At 35.5% G+C, this 23,835-nt stretch overlaps 1 protein-coding gene across 4 annotated transcripts in view; it reads right to left on the reverse strand.

Moving 5' to 3' along the window:
* LOC126380555 (rho GTPase-activating protein 7) overlaps positions 1-23,835 on the reverse strand; it is a 159,692-nt gene that overhangs the window by 51,617 nt on the left and 84,240 nt on the right. For 2 of the 4 annotated variants that reach the window (XM_050030046.1, XM_050030045.1), the window contains exons 1-2: positions 3,647-4,160; positions 263-334 (exon numbers count right to left, since the gene is read on the reverse strand). In XM_050030046.1, coding sequence (XP_049886003.1) covers positions 263-334; positions 3,647-3,683 — 109 coding nt within the window. In that variant the 5' untranslated portion in view covers positions 3,684-4,160. Of the gene's footprint in view, positions 1-262; positions 335-3,646; positions 4,161-23,835 lie in introns of those variants that run through there. The other 2 variants (XM_050030044.1, XM_050030043.1) reach the window with 1 other exon arrangement.

Raw genomic sequence — 23,835 nt, forward strand, 5'->3', positions numbered from 1 at the left:
AATGGTATTTATCTTATGAACGAAATAAAGTTCACATATAATTCATCTAAGAGTTCAATTCAGCTTTATTGATTGTCGTGATAAAAAATATCAAACATGTTTTTATTCAGACCTACCTATTACCAACCTACCACTACCTACCTATTTATTATCTAGTTACTTAGTTACCAGCACGTGGTACTATTTTGTAATTTATCTTTGACCTAAACTAGATAACTATTCTATTATATTGTGTAAGTACCATTGGTTGCTTAGCACTCACCTTCGTACATCTGGGCATATTGTGGGAAGCCAGCGGCTCGCAGCCATTTGCAAGCTTCGGCGGCTTCGATTTCTGCAAAAAAATAAAACAATAGTTAAGGCTTTGTAATAAACACAACAATATATAAAAAAACCTATTCTAGCTGGCTTATAAGATCCCCCTGCTGGGCATAGGCTGCCTTTTCCTTTTTTCATTTTCCGCAGTCTTTTGCGTGACAGGTATGTATTTTATACTAGTGTATGAACATAATTAACTGATGCTATCTGCGAACCCTGCAAATTATCTGTATTAGACTGAAAAAGTACAAACCCTACTGCATGGTCTACAACAAAATTTTTTTTGCTCATACTACTGGGCAAAATAAGAAACACCTTTCAAACTTGGTTAAAATGCCTTGGTTTTAGTAAATTTTGTTGACATCGTGGCGTGACATAACGACTCTTCAAAAACACGTGGATATTTTCTCTAAAATTATGAAACGTAGGTTAAAGAGGTTTCCAATCCCTACGCCTGTCAAAATGACAAAACTATAATCTACACAAATTATACAAAAACCAAAACAAAGCCATTATTTATTAAAATTCAACAACTTACGCAACACACAGCAAAAACCAAAAAGGGCCAAATTACAATAGGCGCAAACAAAATGCCTTTCTCTTAATAAATATTAATAGGTTTCGACCAGTATAGGAGACCTTTAAGCCCTTAGAAAAATAATATAGCAATGTAGAAATGTATAAGGTACCAGGGCTCTAACCACGGTGGTAATGCATACTATGTTACTGGCTAAGCACTGTGTGGGGCAAAGGGCCAATCAGTACCATTGTAGGCCTGACATCTACAAATGTCTAAATAATGGAGAGAAAATCAGATAGAAACGTATTAAACTGTTGATGTGCGAAGATAATCCGTGAAAGCTGATAAGGCATACCGTAATTGTGGGTGGGTTGACAGGACAATAAATATATATTTTTTATAACAACACCGATTTCTCTTAACAGCTACTAAAACAAGCATTACTTACAGTGTTAATTTATTTTACGGTTGTTTATTAAGCATAATGCAATAAAGCATCATAAAATAAATACTCTTATGTGCCCAACTTAACAAGTAAATGGCAAAGAAAGACTCTACGTTCAAAATTTTAAGTAGATTATATTTTAAGCCCCTTCGGTTGATTGAGGGGAGGCCTGTGCCCAGCAGTGGGACGTATATAGGCTGTTTATGTATATTTAAAGTATCAACAGATTAGACTGATTATTAAAGAAAACAAATAAAGGAATGGAAAATGATTTAAATACTAAATGAGAATAGCAAATCCATGCAGCTCACATTTTGTCACATTTGGAAGAAATATAATTTTAAATGCGAATACTGTGACGACGGTTAGCCAATTAACTACAAGACCAGTCACCTTCCCCAGCGTAGTTCATACGTTTAAAAGAATGCAGTAGGTTGTTGTGAGCTTATGTTTTACTTGTGTAAGTACTAATACTTTTTTTTTTATTCTAATAATGACAGGATTGACGGGCAAAGATCCTGATTGTTCCTATAAAAATGTCAATCACCCGGATTGAAAAGAACTAAAGGGAAAAAAAGGTTAGGTACGTTCATAATTTTTAAGCTGTTCATTGTGACATAAAAGAAATAAGATGAAACAAAACATACTCAACTTTCATATTTTTCCTATTATTTTGGTAATGGGAAATGATCACTTTTTCCTTATGCCTTTAGAAATTAGAGAAATGTCAATTTACCACATCCATTTGAACATAGCTGTTGACCGCGCACTGCGGCCCGCTAAAGGCTCGTAAGTGGCGAAGTATGTGGGGGCAATTTTTCATTGGAACCTTTTGTATTCACTTCGTCTTAATGCATGATTTGTACAGGTTATCTGCCACCGGCAACGTGGATGCAAGACGTATGAAGTGTTTATACCACGACATGTTTCGATAACGGTAAAACATTTTTGATGGGAATATGGGAGCCAGACCTTTTATACAGTCGTTTATTTTATTTATTTTCTCTAAATTTATTATAGGTACTTTAGACGTCGTCTGTTGCGACATTGTTATCGACACTTAATACTTGAGTTGTAACAAATTCAGAACCTCAAATGGTTTAGGAGAGTTTTGTAACTTATAAACTTTGGGTTTATATTATCTTTAGATAGTATCTGAACAGCAATCAATTCATGTTTTTGTAGCACTTATCTGTGCTTAGGGAAACTTACAACAAACTACCAACTCTTGTCGGTCTAAAGCAATATTAGTACTCAATATTCTAGAAAGATGGAACCGCCGGCGGCTTAGTGACGATAACATAACATGTAGCATAACATAACAAATATTTTATTGCTCAAACAGGAAAGCACAAAACAAAAGAAAGAGTACAATAGGCGGTTATTGCTAAGTAGCATTCTCTTCCAGGCAACCAGGCGATACATACACAGGTCGAAATAATTTCGCATGGACTGGAGGAGGACCAAGTGGTGTATTGGTTAACGTGCTCGTCGCGGCTTGACAGGAGCTGCGGGTTCAAGTCCCGTCCGTCAGTATTTTTCGATTTTAAAGTTTCTCTTCTTGAGCATTCAATTCGTCAGGCGCGTCAACTTGTGTTCAAATCTTTATATAAATAAAAGACAAGGTATTCATAGAACCTTCCTGTTCTGACCTACTCTAGTTCGTTGAGACCATAAAAGGGCTGGGGCATGTTATGAATGCCAACATTTGTAATCATTTTGTTTTATAGAGTCCAACAAAGTAAGTAACTAACCAAAACTAAACAGATGGAGAACATGAGTTTTCAGCGTGTATGCAATGCAATATAAAAAGTTTAGAAAGCCAATTATAGGAAAAATATAGGACTGCGAACGTAAATGAGGGGCTACACTTTGTAAAGCTCAGAACAATTTAATCAAAGTAACTCCAAGTGCCTAGAGCACTCTTTCTATTACAAATTCAGTGAACAGCAAATCAAACTAATGTAAAAACAATAAAACCTATTTTACTCTGCCTCGTTGCATCTGTTTTTTTGTGAGTTCGTTTGCAAAGGTAATTGTACCAAAGAACTCATTGCAATATACTCGTACGCACTGATAACTACTACGCACTCGTGTGTAACAGCTAAGGGGCATTCCTAAATTTTCTTTGTTTAACCCAGCTACACGAACCTCGTTATTACATTCGGCAATTAGGGAGGTGGTACAAACAAAAATATTGCAGTCGTTAGAAGCCAATGTTCCTTACACACGTAATGCAGAGCTGTATACAAAAGAAACACAACGCTCAAGTACGCGATGTCGAAGATAATGACTAAAACAAGGGAATGATTAAGCAATTTTTGCAAATTTTAACTTAGCATTCATTTTCTTAAAGAACATACCTGTTATTTGGTCGACGGTCAAATTCGGAACACTCATTTTGTATTTCACTAAATACCACTAAACACTGTCTACTGCGCAAGAGTTTACCATATACTCTGGCACATCTCTAAAAGCACTGAATCATACGACTTTCATTGGAAATTCGATCACGGACTTATTATCGACCATTTCTGACGAATTAACACGTTTTTAACCAACCGTTTTCCAAGTGTTACACAATCAACCGGTTAAGTTACCGAAAAAGTGATGGTGTTATAGTAGTTGCTACTAGTTTATGCATTTTATTGACGATAACTTCCACTCGATAACGTCGTTATTTTTAAATATCCAACTTTCTTCCGAACTTTATGGTAATAGAATTCTTCTGCCGCGGAAAGGTAATAAAGTAACAGGTTGTTATTACTAACACAATATACTGCGGGTTGCGCTATACTCGTCAGTTTACAACAAAATGTATCTCCACTATTTAAAAAAAAAAACGTAGATATGAGAAACAAACGAGCGTGCACTTGAGGAGCGAGCCTAGAATGAGATTATCAGTGTTTACCGCAACTGGTCGTTACACGTCCTTTAATCGCTCAAGTCGTCACCGATAATGTGGTTTGTCGAGATTCATGAAACTTGGTCATGGTTTTGATACGGTAATTTAATTAAACGGTAACTGCCTACCTACTTGTCCGGCGAAGGTTAGTATCGTTTCTCGGTAATCGCTAATCAGCCTTACAGGGGAACGCAAAACTTCATTTTAATTTTGGGTGATAATGTTAAAAGGAGAGTCACACCCGCATCGGTTTTCTCGCTGATGCTAACAGTGTGCTTGTAATTATGGATGATGGCAATTATTGTCTATATTATTATCAACATCTACTTTTAAAGACAACAAAAGGCTAGACTATAATAGCCCGATCCACTGAGTGTTGTAATTTGACGGCGCAGCCCGAGGAATGAGTTCAAAAATTAACTTAAATATTTAGAAGCAACGTTATCGCGGCCCGTCATTCAACATGTTATAAGTACCTACCTAAATATATGTGTAGAAAGGGCGTTGGATAGTGTTTATTTAACTTATTATACTGATAATATTACCGATAGTAACTCTCAAGCGATTCAATAACTCCTATTTCAAATTAATTGAAGCAATTCAAACTTATAATACCTCTATAATATAGAGGCACGTGTACCTATAGTTGTGTAGGTACACCTGTTTAATATTCCATACCTCTTCCTTGATACAACCATTATGTATTTACTTACCATTTATGTATAGGAGTATAACCTTCGTATTGAAGTGGATAATTCATAGCGCCGACTCTATAAGTTTGCCTCTTTTCAATAATAAAACAATATTTTCTCTACAAAAGCGATTCTTAGGAATGAGAGGAACAAAAAAAAATATATGAGTTAGGACTTTCCAGGCTACATTCCCCAAAAATTATATAGATGGCGTTGTCAAGATTTGACGTGACAATTACCTATTTTCTCATTACTCTAGTACATAATTATTCAAAAATACAATGTAATGGCAAAAGCATATGTATAAAAATAATTGTTGCTTGATATTTGGATCGCATCGTATAGAATTATGCTATATTGCTTCTCATTAATTTGATCAGAATAATAAGGGTAGGAGATGTATTGTGCGTGGGTGTAATAACAAGGGGCATTATTTATACCCAAAAACAAAGATAAAATGTGCATATTATATGTTTGTTATCCATGAAATTAGAAGGGTAAACGAAGGAAAATTGTTACCTATGTTGTTTTTGAAGAACGCAGCCTGGTAAGTCCTACATTCTATATCAAAATGACTGTTATCTGTCTAGAGTTGTTGTCTCTTATGATAGCGCATAAGGGTATAGATAAATTAAAGTAAGTCTCAGATTGACGTAGATGTAAGGTGCATGAATGTGCAGATTAGTCATATCATTGGAAGCGTGCGAATTCTCCTTCTTACTTCCATAGCCCGATAATGAAACAGTAAAAACTGATTGTTATCGGTTCCTTGTACTTTAGGCATGAATCATTGCCACGGTAAGTAGTTTTATTACAGAGAATGCCAATCATCGCCCCAAGCCAGTATCCTTTTGATGTAGCAGGAGTGTAACCATTTTATTGACGTCATAACTTATTTCTGTGAACAAAACACGTGTGTTTGTATGAACGCTTGCCTCTCACTTTGAGGTCGCAGGTTCGAATCCAGCACAAGCCTAAATCAATGATTGTCGAATTGGTTTTCGAAGTCATGTATGGATCATAAATGATTATCACGTGCTCAGCGGTGAAGTCACATTCCCGAGAAATGTATTTTCGGTGGCATGAGCCTAACCTGTATAGGGCTGGTTTTCCCTTCGCGGGTTGGAAGGTTAGACAGGCAGTCGTCTCTGTAAAAAACCGGACCTGTCAAATATTCAGGTTAGGTAAGCGGATCCTGTGAAAAACGGCATAATGTGATTGCTTATTTCTGTGAATCATAAGCTAGGAACTAGTTTTCGTAGGAAAAGTTGCTTTTAGTAATTATGGCATAGTGATAGTCTGACACTTATAGAAACATATTAATGATTGGTGGTGCTAAAGGTAAATACTATAATATGCAATGGCTGTATTTATACATAATTAAAATTGCTCACTGTGATATATTTTTCCATAAAAAGGGAACACAATAGGAAAAAAAAACATCAAGCAAGCTTTTATCGCAACTATTTCATAAATAAGTATAAACATACAACGATATTACACTTAAACAACAAATTATAACACGTCCATTCATAAATACGTGTGATAATTATCTGTTTTTATGTTAATAATTAGTACACACTGGCAGCATAATGATAACCTTGTGATCTGGTGATGTATTTGTGAATTAAGATCCTCAAGTTTTTTATACAAGGTAACCCTGGTATCAATAACACGGATATTGTTACGAGTATATCTTATCATGTGAATACCTAATGTTTACCAGCATTTTTAAATAAAATGTTTCGAAATACTTAACATATCTATTTAAATCGCTAAACCCGTATAAATAAATAGGTAAGTCCTTATATTATTATAGATTTCACAACTTGAAAACTTACTTACCTAATTATGATTCAGCACACGCGACTCAGAATTCAATTTAACCAAATACATATTACATTTAAACGTCTTTTTGACGTAAAGTCACTTGAGACTCATGCATATCCTAGCAATACTTGCCTGTGAGCCGACAGAAACAACAAAAGTGAGCCAGTTGCCTCATACAAATTCATAGTTCTCAACATAGGGGGCTCGAGCCATAAACCATGGTACCACGACATTTTTACGATACTCCGTGACTGGCCACGCACTATCCAAGATCTTGATTTTATGTACTGTTTAAAATTCCTATGTTTAGGAGATGAAATGTTTATTAGTCGTGATTTTGAATCTGGTATAAAGACTTAAGTTGTGATGGGTGTTCCACTGGCACATTCCTGTTTTGAATTTGGAATGACCTGCGACCGAGTGCGTAATTTCAAAAATACTTTAATACCGATCGTGTAAAGTCACATTTTTGTTGCTCAAATTGCATTTTTATATTCATATTTACGGACGGAATGTCTCGGAACCACAAAAGTGGCATCTATGCAGCTTTTACAGAGTCAACGTTCTTGCGTTGCTTCGGAAATACCTCGTAACATTTCGCTAAAACTTTAGTTTTCATTTTTGGCGCTCCTCTCTCTGTGAAAGAATATTTTTCGTTTCCATTTTTCTAGTTGTTACTCCAAGAACTGCTTTAGAGTTTTATTGCTTTTCGTCTATGACTCAAATATCACTAGAATAGCAAATATGTATTATACTCTCTAGTACCTACTAGAATAGCTAAAATATTCATTCGTGCGGGAAGCAGGAGTCAATTTTGTTTCTATGATATTACATTCTCATACAATTTAATGTGTACACGAAGATGACAGCGTTGAAAGAGATATTTTCTGTCAAGCATATTGCTTCTTTCGTGGAAGAAAAATATAGATTGTGTTTTGTTCGGGATCGTTATTAAGGAAATATGCGTGTGATGGACATCTTTGGACTTGAATACCAGGTGTGAAAGTTGTTTTCGGTCATTTGTGTTTCTGCGTGCCCCTGTATAAAGATTACGTGTGTGATGTATGAGTCTGTGTGCATTACTTAAACCAATAGTTTCTCTAGTTGAGTAGGCAGATTTCAAACTTATCCATTAAAGTACAAGCTTAGACCATTAGTCATTGAGACGATGTAGAATTGCCAATACATCTGTTTGAAACAAATTAGCACCTGCCTACATGCTCGTCCTACGAGGCTGAAACTTGTAAATAACGTCGTGCTTATTACAAGTTACATCTAAATGCGTGGTAGAAGCGCGGCACCCACTACCGTGAACTGTGCCTACATTTCATAATGTTAATTGTACCTAGTATCTACGACTTGCGAAACACCATCTGACACGCGTCAGACTTATAGACGGTGATAGTCGTCAATACTTGGCTACGGATGTCTCTCATATGTCTAAGAGTTCATTGTATCGTGTTTATTGTAACTAGAAACATAATAATATCTAGTAACTTGCAACATTGTACGTTCTACTACCAGTCACAGAAAGGGATTTCATCTGTAGAACTTGTGATAATTAGTATTAGGTAATTAATTCACCCGCCACGCTGTAGTACTGGTGAGTTCAAAGGAATCATTTACAAGTCAAACCATCCAAGATCAACCTGGTATAGATCAGGGGGCTTAAAAAGGCCACGTCGAAGCAATTCATCTAAAAAAAGCAATATTGCAATTTGACATTTGCGCATATAAAAGTAAGTGCGCAATGCAAACAAATGTCAACAGGCAATATTGCTTTTTTAGATGAAATGCAACAATGTGGCATTTTTAGACCCCCTGTTAACTCTTGTGCAGTTACTTGTAATTAGGCCACGTGATCGCAATCGAACCGAAAACTGAAAACTTTAATGTAGGTACTTATAGTAGTGTGATGATAAATACTAAATAATTTTGACGCCCTCGCTTGTCTTTTTTATCCGTATCTCACCTCTTCATTTAAATCTTCTTGATATAATTTACTTGGTATTCCTATGGGTGAGCAACAATTCGCTCCCGACGACCCGATTACTCTAGCCATAGAGGCAGCCAATCAGCTCGCGACACCAAACACTTCAGGGCCCCGATACCGACCTCGCCGGGGTGGTCGACGAATTCCCTCATTCAGCGCTTATCGCTATCGACTCACTAGGGTCGATTAATTCTTTCAAATATTTTTCCTCTCAGACGATGCCCTGACCCGAGGTTCGCGCCCAACTGGGCACTCTCAGGCCTATTATCGTAAACGTTGTATCGGGTGAGAGCCTTCAGCGCTCCCCATTTGTCCGGCCAAGTAGTTAATGCCATCTGCGGCAAATCTACAATAAGTCACGTCAAAAAAAAACAATAATTCGTGCAAAATTTTGTTTATACATTAATAAAGAATCGATTCTAATGTCAAGATAGAAACTTTATCAAAGATTTTTTGTTGTTTGTTGTTATTTATAAGGTCATACACATGAGTATGATGATGACACCATCGTCATACTTCAAGAAATCCACAATCTTACTTGTGTACTTCCGTTAGGTACTTGTAATTTCTGCAAATTGGACATAACATGTATAAAAGAACAAAGAAAATATGCATGTATGGTAATAATAGCCGTGACTGGTCAATTTTGAGGGGAGTGACATCATCTTGCGCATACGGCCTAACTCTTGATAAACTTTGGTATAATTCAAGAGAGACAAGAGATTTACATTTTGGATAGGTATAACGAGAAGTAATATATTATTTCTTTTACTCATATCTGCTTCCACTTACATTTTCGCAACAATGTTCTAAGATTGATATTAAAGTGATACTTAATATTATGATGACGGTGCTTGTCACAAAATAAAATTACTTACGGTCGAATTAAGAACCTCCTCCTTTTTTGAAGTCGGTTAAAAGAAAGAGGTTGGAAAGTTGAAAGTGAGCGCGAAACACGCGCCATACAAGTATGAGCGAATAGTATTTTTTTCTTGAAGTCGAACTATCTGAAATCTTTATGACGCACCGAGCTTCGCGATAGTATATCAAAAGGTCCACTTGTGCATTAGAACCTGCAGGGAAAAAAAATCCAATATCGACTGTCATGCAAGGAAAATTATTCATTAAAATATTACTTTTGTAAACAGTGTCTTACGAAAAGTAATGATAAAATTGCAGCCTATCACATAAAATATACATTGCCGGTAAAGTGGCTATGGAATTTGAGAAGCAGTAAAGCCATTGTAGTTATTTGTTTGCAGGCGCAGTAGTAAAAGAGAGTGGGGTTGAACCGGCGACAGCGGCGCTCATACAAAATGCGGGTTAGGGCCTTTCCAACTTCTTTCTTCTATTATGTGGTGCTTGCCTATCAAATAGTCCGTAGTTTATAAGACATGCTCTGTGATGATGATAATGATAAGGACCTTTTATAACATAAACATTCTACATATTGACTACGCTTTATTATTTAGGCGTCGAACGTCGAATATATATAAGAATAAGACAAAAAAAAAATAGACAAAGCTTGTTTCTACAAACTAAGTCCTCAATTAGCCGCTTATCGCCTAAAGTTTTTGACACAAAAATCAAATACTTATGTTATAAGCGCCAGAGTTTCGTTTTGTTTACATATTAACACAATCACACTTACGAAACAGTCAGAAAGCGAATCTTATGGGTACTATTGTGTTTGTTTAAAGAATTCCTGAGGTCTCGTAATTTGACGCTATGACGAAATGTGGCGAAATTAAAATACGTAACAATATTGACTGTGATTATTTAAGAACAAAAGTGGTAGAAACGAGTACACTAAACTAGAGAGTACAGAGTACAGTAAACTAGAATTAACGAAGCCTACAGAAACAAAATATTTTCTCTAATTTACGTGTTCTTTACGCTTTGTAGTTTATTTACGCGAGTCATTTTGTCGACCGCAAACAGAACGACAAAAAGTCTCAAAGTATAATGTTCAACCCTACGGCGTTTATTCAGCATAAAATTAACCTGTTTATGGACTTGAGAAGATTAGGGAAAAGATCCTTCTTTAAGACTACAAAGGCCTTTGTTTTTGAGACGATGTGTACTTACTTGCTTTGGGAGAATCTTTTTTTCACCTCTCTTTAAAATGAAAATGCTGAAAGTGATATTTCAGGTGGTCAGACATCGAAACTGCGTCCTTCTCGTCTTAAGAATTATGAGGTCTGTGGTAGGTAATTTTACAGTACAATATAACTAGGTCCTTGTCAGAAGCGCACAGAGGCGAGGTTACGTGCCAAGGCATAGGTATTGCTACTTTCTTTCAAGGAACACGGGCCTCAGGACCAGGGGCTGCCATTGTTTACGCAAGACAACCGAGGCAGCTTTACTTTTATTTTATTTCGTCCTTGTTTGTTTAAAAAGGGCCTTGTACAAGAGCCAAGCAAATTCTAAAGTTCAAGCAAATATACTCTTGGGTACCAGCAATCGATTTTGCATTTTATTGAACATACGAACAAGGATTATTTTATAGCAATTTAGCTATAATCTGTTGTTGGATAAAAAGAGTAAAATGTTTCTTGTGTGTCTCATATTTGCTATTCTGGAATAAGTGCACGATAACATGTTGTAAATTACTTTGTTTACGTTGCTTCCCTTTTTCCATGTAATTTCGAGTTGCATTTGTGACAGACAAAAGGTAGAAAAGTATTACATCGTACTTTTCAGCTTGGTAACAATATTTTTAAGCCTGATTTTCCTTAAAAGAGTCATTCTACCAAAAGACAGAATAAGATTTATTGAATAAACCGTCTTTGGTTCATTACACAACGTCACCGTAACTTATTTGGACGGTTGCTATAAAAAATAATAATACACAATAATTTTATCATAATTACTTGACAATAAAATAGAGACAAGCCCGGTTCTCACTATTGTCTCTGGGTACTCACGGAAGTGCATTAACGGATGACATATCTTCCATTCCCATCGATACAACATGAATGTAAGGGCCCTACCACGAGCTTACAAAATCATCATCTAATGTACGAGAATATGTTACGTACGATTAAGTTTCATTTAAATTCTCTGTTGAAAAGCGAATAAGAAAAACATTGAAATACCACGTAAATGTTTAACCGTTTTTTGTGTTCAAGTGTCTTTTATGTATATCAAGAGAAACGTGGGTATCGAGAAAATTATATAATAGTTAGCGGCAGATTTTGATTATTAAAGAAATTGCTCCAATAAAATATTCTGAAATAAAATGAAAACGATTTACTTATGTTTAGGTATCAACTGATCTCAGAGCACCGAACACAAGGAGTATGGTGCAGCATATCAGAGCATCGCACGGGACAATGGAGCGCTGACAAACGCACGACGCTGCTATTTGTCAACGCTGTCCATGATTTGTCAAATTTTGTCCGATAACCACCGGTTTGGGGCCCACTGCCCACCGTGCAGTGGCAATTGTTCCACTGATAAATCTTATTGTTATTAATTTAACCATTCTTCCACTATTAATCAAACCTCAATTTGTTAAGAGGATATTATTGACGCATTTAGACGACGAATCTAGACTTTTAAATAGACAATGAAAATAAAGTATCTAAAGAGCGTTACGTAGGCATGACGAATGGCCGACGCAATATGGGCATCGCCCACGCACGAACCAAACTGTATCATTACAAATCTTATACAACATAAAGTTGCATAAAAACGCATTGAAACCAATAGCTTTGACCATGTTTTATTCATGGCGAATATATGCGTGCTTCATTGTATTCAAATGTGGCTAACTTTCGCCAATTATAATGATGCAGTTAGTGCTTTCGCGAGCAAAGACTGGGTTCTATCCAGTGGGTGTGCTTTCGAAATTTCATTGCAATGACATAAGTTAGTTCCGCAGGAAATAATCAATGTCAAGTACTCTTTAGAATCTCATCCAATCTGACCTCAAATTTTATTTCGTTTTTCATAGTTTTTGTATTTATTATGAAGGTACTTAGTTGGTAGCCGCCTTAAAAGTGTAGACAAAACTCTCATTCCCTTTTCAAGCTCATTACATTTAATTGTCTATAATAAAACACCTGAACCCGTCTCAAACCAGTTTGGTAAAGTCAAAATGCTAGCTGTCAATGCGTGCCGCCGCGTTTTTATCGCAACGAAACGCAACGTCGTCGCCGCAATGTCGCATCCTTTGTAAATCCTTTGAAAAAGCTCGTGTACGAGTGACTAGCGGAAACGTTATGAGAAATGAATTTATTAAAAATGTTTAAAGGAATCGTTAAAAAGTAGTATTTGGCGTCGAGCCAAATAACCTCTTGCGGTGGGAAAAAGGCGAAAATTTTTATGGCAGTAGCATTTATATATCTGATTAGTCTCTTATTTATATAATTATATAATCATTTCATTTATTTATTGATTTATTTATTTGTACACAATAAAACAGGCACGCTGAATATACAGAGAAAACAGACAAGGTAAGCTTATCTCTAAACAAAGATTTATCAACATAAACAAGTTCGCTTATTACTTCAATCTCACACGAATACAAATAAACCACTTTAATTGCCGACAAAATGCTTCTGTAACTGCGTTATGAAAACTGATAGTCGTTTCTCCTCACGTCAGCTAAAATGTACGGTGAATGAAAGACCTATAATTGATGGTTTTAATTATTTGTAATTATGTGTAATTATTGTGACATCAAAGCAATAAATGCTGTGACGTGACAATGGCCACCCTCGCGGTATAAGCTACACACAACCGCACACATGGAATTTGATGAATGTGTATTTTCATTTAGTGCAGTAGTTGAGGTTCTCATGCAATTTTTCCACATATGTAAGTACTATTTTTTTCTCTGTAATTCCCCAAATTGTCCCAGACATTTTATTCATACCACAATATCTCTGAATGAGCATAACTGCGTTACAAGGGCATCCAAATACAAGAAGAATGAAGAATATCCACAAACGGGGTCCTCTCATGTTTTTCTTGGATATACCCTCAATGAATTAAGTATTTCGGTTACGGCACTTTATGGGAATGTTGAATGAATTGAACAGGCAACATTGGCTGAGAAAAAGTAGCTGATCGTCGCCGGTACGGACGGGTCAAAAGTTGTCTTTTAATTTATTTGTTATAATGTAAGTAAGTACTTACCAATACATTTTTATTAAGTTGTAATACAACATAAAATAATAAAGCATCACGTTTGTATCCCCGAAGGAATAGGCAGAGGTCTATACCTAGTAATACAGCCACTACTCGCCAGCTTTGTATGTTAAGTTGCAATTAGGAACCTATCTACAAATAGAATGATATTAAATTAAGACACTTGTCTTATTGCGTACTACATACATACAAAAACTCACGTTTATTTCCCACCAGGGTAAGCAGAGACTATGGGATTCCATTTGCTTCGAGCCTGATATACTTCTCTTGCTTCCTCCACATATTGCGCACTGTTTGATATCAATATGTAATTATAGCTTTCCATCGTTTGTAAGCTGAACATAGCTTCATGACATCTACCTCATACGACCAGCTTTGGTAATAAATAAATTGATAGTATTATACACCATCATTATTTACAATACTTACCTAAAACTATTTTATGATGCGCACGCATGTTAATTTTCTGACCGTACTGTAATTTCTTTTCAAATAGCATTCAGGTGAACGCGATCGTGATTTTATAAAGCCAGACGCGTACTCATGAATTGTCTCCAAAAAAAGGAAATTATACGATGCACGCTTCTGAATGGTCACCCAAAAAAGAAACATCGAATTTCCCGTTTCATCCGCCTGTTAAGTATTGAACGTCTGAACACAAATACATAAAACATTTTCCATTGGTCAGCATACTGAATGAAAAATAAATTTCGTCGTAAGTTACTTAATAGTCCTTTTTGCATGACCGGCCCAAGTCAGTTGTGTGCAAGAAGAGAATTAATTGAGCACCTAACAGACAAAAAATGTCGGTGCACTCACTCAGGCTTGCTAATAATAAAAGGAATGAATAATCTTTTGATAAAATAAAACCATTTCATATTCTCACATTTGTTTTTCATACAAAAATTATGTAGTACGAGCACAATGTTAAAAGAAGCCAATTACATTGCAATTATGTTAAGAAATACGTCGCCATTATTGTGCAGCAAAACAAAGAATTCCGATCGAAAGTATTTAATACTTTTTGTGATGCGAATAAAATTAAATTTAAACGATTGGTTACAAGTATTCCGAATGAATGTGCCTATAGAATAATTATGTGAAACACATGTGTACGTACAGAAAATATTCGGTTGAGCCTACCTATTCATTCTTCAGAAGTTTTAAAAGTTATGTTTAGGATGATTAAACTGTTTCTCAACGTTTGAGTGATAGGACTAAGTAGATATATAAGGAGTTAAAGCATTGGGACATCACTACTAGGTTACTAGGCGCTTCCAACTAGAAACAATATTACGACTCCCTCTGAAAGCGGCCGAGAATCGGAATGAATGAATGACGACAAAACAAAAGGTCCGTTGAGTGCAGTTTAAATTGACATGGGCAGTATTTTTTCAATTGAATTTCCTCTGCCTGTGGTTATGGGACCCGTTTATTGAATAATGCATTATTTGCAAGACTGGAGGAAAAACGCAGCTTAACAGCAAGGTATAACTTTAAGTACCTATTCCGTTTTTATTCGATTGTGTCAGTTTTTGTTGTAGATACAGCTAGGCATACTTATTGAAGATAATAGTTTCCAATAAATTACGTTAGCTACTGGGAAGGCCGAATACTTTAGTGTAGTCCTTGGTAAGGTAGTGCAAGGTTCCGTTGAAACTAAAATGGACATTGCACGGTTAATAAACTCTGAGCTGACTGAGGCGACGGTGTTTGGAATCTTCAGGGAGACAAAGTGTAATTTGATACTGGTCGAACACAGTGATATTATGATATAGTTCCCGCACCTTCATCAAATCACAAAATGTATGCTCTCACAGATTTATCTAACCGCCTCGACTAATAATACCCAATAAAAGGCGTGTAGAGTTGTATGCGAGCATTCCAAAGGATTTAAACGCACTTCTATATTTATTAGGATAATCCTCTTATGGTTTACAGAGACACGGGTTCAACTGAACTTTATGGCTGACGACACTGTTTTTATAAGGGGTGTAGCTTTACATGGCGATTTCGTTAATATACCTACTACAAAATTGCTGTAAGATTACCCTATTCGCTGTAATTATATGCATAATTTAATAATAACAGCCTCTGTGGTCTAGTGGTTAGAGCGTTAGGCTCACGATCTGCAGGTCCGGGTTCGATTCCCGATGGGGACATTGTCGAAATCACTTTGTGAGACTGTCCTTTGTTTGGTAAGGACTTTTCAGGATTGAATCACCTGTTTGTCCGAAATAGTAAGATGATTCCGTGCTTCGGAGGGCACGTAAAGCCGTTATTCCTGGCTATTAGCTGTAAAAACACCTCCACCAACCCGCATTGGAGCAGCGTGGTGGAGTAAGCTACATACCCTCTCCAGCTGTTTGCGGGAAGGCCTGTGCCCAGCAGTGGGATGTATATAGGCTGTTTATGTCATGTTATGTATGCATAATTTATTATTGTAAGAGTTTTGTTCAATGGTTTTTGATAGTTCTTGCAGCTTATTTTATGTTGTATAAACTTTTGCTAGACTATTGCAAGAAACTTCTAACGTAGAGTTTCGAACAAATTTCGATCTTTCACATTCTGTTACAAAAAAATATTATAACACGCTTACTCAGCGTTAGCTCATGCAAACACGTTCGCTTGCTAAAGCAAAATAGAGGAACAATCGAAAAAAATTTGCAGCTCCACCCAAATCATACCCCGTGTCAAGCTGTCAGTAGAGAACTGTTGTACTTTATTAAAACTTCCACGGCAAATGTAAAAATAGCTGAATTAGGATCCTTAAATAAAAATAATATAATGTATGCTTCTAATTTACTTATTATTATTTATTTTATTTTTTTCTATTTAATGTATGCTTTTAATTTATTTGTGACTAGGATTTAGAAGGGAATGTTAGGTTGGTTTGGATACGTAGAGCGGATGAAGGACAATAGAATTGCAAAAGCGGTATATAAAGCGAAAGTTGATGGTAGGGCTGGCAGAGGAAGACCGAGAAGGACTTACGACGACCAAATTGGAGATGTCGTTAGAAAAGGTTTAATACGATCTACTCTGAACCGGCGTGCGTGTATGAAGCGATTGATGAATGTGGAGGAAGCAAGAAAAGTGTGTCAGGATCGAAGCAAATGGAATTCTATAGTCTCTGCTTACCCCGGTGGGAAATAGGCGTGAGTTTATGTATGCTTCTAATTTACGAATCTTTCATTACTATTCAAAGTATACACGGATACCTGCAGGGTATTCCCTAGAGCGATCTGCTAATGTAGTTTAAAAGTATGTTTAGGTTTTAGATGTTTTTATATACTAATATACTAGATACGTGTTTATTTTGTAAAATTGTCGTATTATCTACAGTCAACCAAAACAAATACGACTCATAGAAATTTTCGTAACCACCTGTACATAATAAGGAGTAAGTATTATAAGTACTTTTTTATGAGATTTAGATTTTTTGATGGAGAACGCAAACGTCGGTAGCTAGTATATGAAAACTTATTTGTCGGCAGGTATAGGGGCTTTGTTCATTCTTTTTTTTTATAAGTATCATCTTTTTAAGAAATACTAGTTTAATCTTCTCAACATTAATGACATAATATATCACCAATATCTGTACAGTAGATTTAAATTTTCATACGCATCCTACGGATGATACCTAATACTAAAGACACAATCTAAATAAACCTTAATTATTACTCGACTATGACGAAGCAAAACGGAGGGTTATGTGTTTGTTAATGTCAGACTTAAAATCGTATAACTCTGACTTTCGTAATCTTTAAAACTACCTGTCTACTGTATTTAAAATAGTAGGATACGAGGTATAAATCACCATCAGATCCCATCCCATAAATCCATCAGCTAAAGAATACACCATAAAAACTCACAGTATTTATTTTTTACAGTTCACAAAGGGTGTTCTCTACTCTTAATCTCCTTTACAATTACGTTCGTATATCCAATTACAGAGATATTATCTTTTAAAATCATATTATATAAATAGAGCTATTGTTTGTCCGGCCGTGATGTTACAGGATACAAAGGGCGCCAGTGAGAAGACGATGAAGAGCTTCGAAGGTCGGCTGCTCTCAAAGAATTTATTGTTTTGTATTTACAAACATAATTCCAAGCGACGCGACGTTGCAAGTCCGTGGCTATAGATAATCAATCGAACAATAATCCAATGACAAATTGAGACGAAGAAAAAATACAACCGCAGCGTTCTAGGAACAGGGAGATCAATGCCTGCGGAATGGATTCTGGTAATGATGCGTAAAAAATATTTTTCCTTAACTCTCCTCAACCACAAAGGTCAAAAATTAAAAAGTCAGCACAGTCACCACTTCGCCGTGAACTATAATAGCATATTGTTGTTCAGTTATTGTGATAAAGACAGACGGATGTACCACCATTGTGTGTTTGTCTATTCAATATTATTTTAATAGCGGCTTCATTATTTCCAACCCTTTATTTATTTTCTTCGGCATTTGTAGGCCAACCCTTTCCATTTTATGTTTTTTTGTTGATCTTCGTTAAATATCATACATTGCTTTAATTTTTTGTTATTAAAATTATAATCTTTATTCGAAAAGGAAATTGAGTTTGCCGGGATGATGGCTTTAAAAAATATATAAGTGTATTTTGACCAGCTACGGCTATGAATTTAGCATTATTTTTAATTATTTACATTTGCGTGATCCAAGATGATTCCCAGTAAAGAGTATTACGGCAAATCTTTGATATACATAAATAGAAAAGCATAATATTAGTTAGGCATGTGGGGTGCTTAGCTCAATTAGCTAGTTTAGAACGAATCTTAAGAATTTAATATGAAATTATTTTTTATATTGTTCATTGTTATCATGGTACGCCAATAAGCGTATTACTGGTGGCCATATAATACGGGAGCATAAACTTTGTTCTGCTACGGTATTTACCAAATCAGGAAATTGAAATGTGAAGTAGTATCGCATGATTGCTATTACCTCTATAGATTCAAATTCAAAAATATTAAATTTTAAGCTCGATTCAGACCATGATTCTGAAAAAAAAAAACAAATACAAAAAAGAATTCAACTGAAATGAATTGTTTTCATGAAATCTTTCCATTTCATGTTAACTCAGAAGCAAGGTCTAAATCATCCCCCTCAGTATTCGTTACGATGTCACTAACACCCTGTGAAAGAATATATGAAATAAAATATAAAGAATAGAAAGAATATATGAATATATGAAAGATGTACATAGGGATTTATCGTTTAATATATTTTTTAAAATTAGGTAAATTTATAAGTACTTATATAGATAGAATCATAAAGTGATAATTACACCCGCCGGGGTGCCGGCAAAGACATAATAGGTGCCTGCTGCCAAGACCTTCAAACGGATTTAAGACAAACGGATTGACAGCGGGTTCAGAGACGATCGATGACGCAACCTCGTCAACAGATCAACCTCAATAAAGTGTTTTTCCTAAGTCTTCCTGATGTATTTATTCAACTGTGGGTCAGATGCATATATAATTAAATATATTGTGTCAAGATTCATATATTTGGAAGTAAACAAAAATTATATCATTTAAATCCCTATTAATAGGTGTCCATCCAAAAAAGATCCAAAATAGTTAATATCGATAAAGACATCATCATCATAGTTCATTTAAGAGCCACGCTCTATTCTCCTTCTTGTCTATCTAAGGCCAATTCTTTGATTTCCTTATCAGGCACAACGTTCGCCTTCTTTTAATTTCTTCCTTGTAAGCTCTCGATGGTCTTCCCCTTCCTCTCTTTCCTCCTAGCTTCTCATAATGTTTTTAACGAATTCGTCATGTCTTATTAAGTGTCAAATTGTCTTGCCTTTTTGTGCTCAATAACTCTTAATAGTCTCTCTTACCTCTTACTTTTACCTTTTAGCACTTCTTCATTAGTAACCCTTTCTGTTTAACTTATTCTTCCCATCCTCTTCCAACACCACGGACACAACATAAAATCGTTTCTTACTATCATTTATTTATCTTTCTTTATTTATTATAGCCCTCATCTTAATATTAAGGATATGCAACTCCATATCATCTGAGAGAGAAGTAAGTTAACTTTATTACGTTCTTTTCACATTCCCATAAGGAGTCATGGAACAAATTTTCTCCGTTCCATACGGGCCTCCTGTTGTTTACTACTGATTCTACCGGCAATATAATAGTGCATTTAATGTACCTATATTAATGGTTAATGCCATTAACAAATGATAATTATTTCCCTAACAACGAGTATTACTTTCCCATAATCTAATACGGCACGGCACATTAAATCAAAGATCTCATTAAGATTCGTAAAGTAGGTAGCATCTCACAATTTATGTTACGGCGGTGAACTGAGAACTTTTCGAGGTGTTATGTTTTTAAATACGTTATCTTGAGGAATATGCGTGCGTCATTTCGATACTCACGGTTCAGTAGGAGAAATCAGAGAATCTGATATATTTAACTGTATTTGAGTACGTTCACGTAATTAATATAATACATTTCTGACACATTTAGATCTTTTATCTTCACTTGGTCCTGATTAACACTTGCCGCAACAGGTATAACACTGATCATTCGGTAAGAAAACAAGTAATTGAAGTTGGAATCTTCATAACGCCCAAAACAAATTATTTCGCGGAACGGCTTATCTGTATGTATACACTGATTCGTGACTGGGAATCGCTTGCTTTTCATTATTTAGGCCAATCAAGATACGCAACATTTAAAAGTTTGCCGACAAATTAAAGTGTGATATGAGGATGAGTATTGTAATTGCCTCTCTTGAACCAAGAACAATTTCCAACGTTTAAATTACTTTATCTCGCATCGCTTGTCTTATTTACTGCCTTTAAGATAGCTTCGTCGGTTTTATTTTATTGTTACTTTTATTTAGGTTACGGATTAGCGTTCATGGAAATGCTCAATTGATTTTATTGAGATATCTGTGAGAGGCATGCACTCCTAAATCGGAAGTGTATATTTATTTATATCGTCATTGTAAACACAAAGAGAAGAAAATGTGGTAACAAAAGAAACACGTAAGCGTGTCCACTACACCCTTGTCATCCTGTCAAGAAAAGTAGGCCGTGAGGGTACTTAATGTGAACATGAAATCTTGCGAATTCAAGCGAAACTGGCTTGAGATAGGGTTCACAAAGCCAATATTTGCATGCACCTATCCGTGACCCACGTCGCATGATGCACTGTAAGAGCAGACAAATTAGTTACTCACCTATAATAATCGATTGTTTTGTTATTAAAATTGGTTATCAAGGCACACCAAATTGGATATTTGCCTGAGATTCAATTTGCTGGCAGGATTTGAAATATGGGTATATAGTAGAAAGCATTTCTCACCCCTCTCAGCCCTCAAAACGAGCAGGTAATTATGTTAGCTCAGGTAAAGGCCTACGTAGTTCACATGTCTCATACCTTAGTTGTATGAAATTCTTTTCTATAAGGTCGATTGCACATGTTGCATTTCCTCAACTATAACAGTTGTAATTATATTCTGAAGATCGTGAGACGATTCGAAATTGATATTTGTGGTTCAAGAGTTCTTGGTTATAGCCCCTGGCGTAGCGTGGTTTCGGACGTTTTTAGTATACCCGGTGTCGTTGTTAACAATTTTATAAGAGCTGTGTCACCATCTAAAATCAATTATATAGGTTAGCATACCTAGAAAACAAATGTGGTATAAAATACAAATGTTAGGGTATTCTTCTCTCGTGAGTACAATGACCGACCTTATCAATGAATGCGTCCCAGTACAGGTATACACATCATTTATAATCATAATTACATATATAAATATATAAAGAACTTAAATTATGATAAACCATGTTAATTGCAAGTTGTATATTAGTAGTTTGTAGTATTACCTACCCCGATAGATAACGGGTGCGAATTTTATCTGTCTGTTAGTAAACATCGCTTACTTACGATATTATGTCTCAGGCACTCTACCGATAACAATTATGTAAAATCGTAATATTCACTTTAGTACTTCACTCGATCATATTCCGTTAGGTTCTCACGATTGGAACCGAGTTGGAGGCGTCAGCGGTTATTGAATTTACAATAAATTACTATTGATTCAATATAATTTACTTACTTATCTCAGTTTTGGTATCATACTTTTACCTAATATTAAGTACATGAGGTTCAAAGGAAGGAAAACATAAATAAATAACGGGTTATCTGCTATCGAGTTCATATTGCTATAGTATAATCCAGAACGTGTCAAACTTAGCTTAAAGAAACCATTTTTAATAAGAAAAATCTAAAGCAATTTTGTATACTTACTTATATAAAAAAAGCGAGGCGACAAAGTTGATTGAAGACAACCGTTAAAACCGTTAAAAGTTTAGCTCTTGCGCCGAGACGGAAGGTGTCAATTACAGATGCATTCGACACTCAATAATTATTGTCCAATGGGAGGATTGACTATCAGAGCCTGCTTTTAATTTAATAAGAGAGTTCATTCCCACGATACTAGTTCTTATTGAAATAATCATCATTTTATGAACAGTAATCATTAGATGCATGATTGAATCGGTAATTAAAAAATCTGAATATTAAAATAATATGTATTTACTAGCTAAGCCCCCTCCGGTTGATTGAGGGGAGGCCTGTGCCCAGCAGTGGGACGTATATAGGCTGTTTATGTTATGTTATGTACTAGCTAAGTTCGTCATGCGATGCTATACATCTGACTACTCCAATTATAAATATTGTAGTGACCTTACATCCATATTTTCGTGACATTAACATTATGCACCTTGTTATAGGTACCCATTGTAAAATAAACATTTATTTTTATTTTTGTGATAATCCTTACGAAACATAAACTAGAGAGGTAGCAGCCGCTCAAACTTTGTCATTAGTAAAGTTTGCGCTAATCTACTACTGATCCCAATGTATGCAAATATTTTGTTACAAACGTCGAAGAGTAAAGAGGAACTCTTAATTTCGCGTTAATCAAGATAAATTCGTTTTACATTTCATTTCATAACGCATGCGGCAGTAGGTATTCCTATGTATACTGCCTATTAAAATTAACAAAAAAGAACATTATTAAACGTAGAATTTAATTAATATGAAAAACACCCTAAATGCTCCGTAATGATACAAATTATCCAGTAATTTGAAATTAATCAAACAAAGACCCGACAAAATCCAATTTTAAAATGGTTGCTAAATAATAATATTAAAAATAGCCGACCGTTAGACTTGGGACCGCTAACCTTTAATGTTAATTTATTAAATTAGTTGGCGAAAATTTCAAAAAAGCTTCCTTTGGTATTTATCCCTACTTTTTTGTTAACTGTGGAGTTTAAAGTAGCAACGCGCGATTATTATTGGCAGGAGGTACAGCCAGCTTTTCCGCTGAAACGACTTTATGCAAAGTCACGTTTGTTGAAGAGGAGCGTAGGTACACCGGGCCACAGCTGTAATCTCACCCTTATTCCACGCTTAGACAAACCGCCTCGCATTTCTAAATTTCCTGAACTACAACTACAGTTTAGTCATATAAACAAGGTCGGCTTTGGTGCACTCTTCTTTGATGAAAACTAAACGGTGCAATTACATTCTAACCAATGCAATTTCCGAGGAACGAGAAAACTTTCTGCTGTTTGAAGTAGCAACTAGAAATATCCGCTACAGTAACCGTAAGGTAAAGATTGGAAGTTGGTAGTTTAAATCGATTTGTTTTACCATATTAGATTGCTCATGAACTTGAAACCTTTGTTATAAAGCCTTTGTGAACTGTACGGAAACTAAGGACAGAAAATCCCATCCCATTTCCCATTCTGGGAATCCCATTTCTGTTAAAGGTCGTAAGTTTAAACGTTTGTTATCTGACAAATACATAAATACTAGACTACAAATTACTTTTGTTATCCACTTGTTTAGATGCATAATATTACAATTGTTAAATATTTACAAATTGGGGCTCACACTCA

This window comes from Pectinophora gossypiella, chromosome Z (assembly GCF_024362695.1).
Source record: "Pectinophora gossypiella chromosome Z, ilPecGoss1.1, whole genome shotgun sequence".
Taxonomy (NCBI): Eukaryota; Metazoa; Arthropoda; class Insecta; order Lepidoptera; family Gelechiidae; genus Pectinophora; species Pectinophora gossypiella.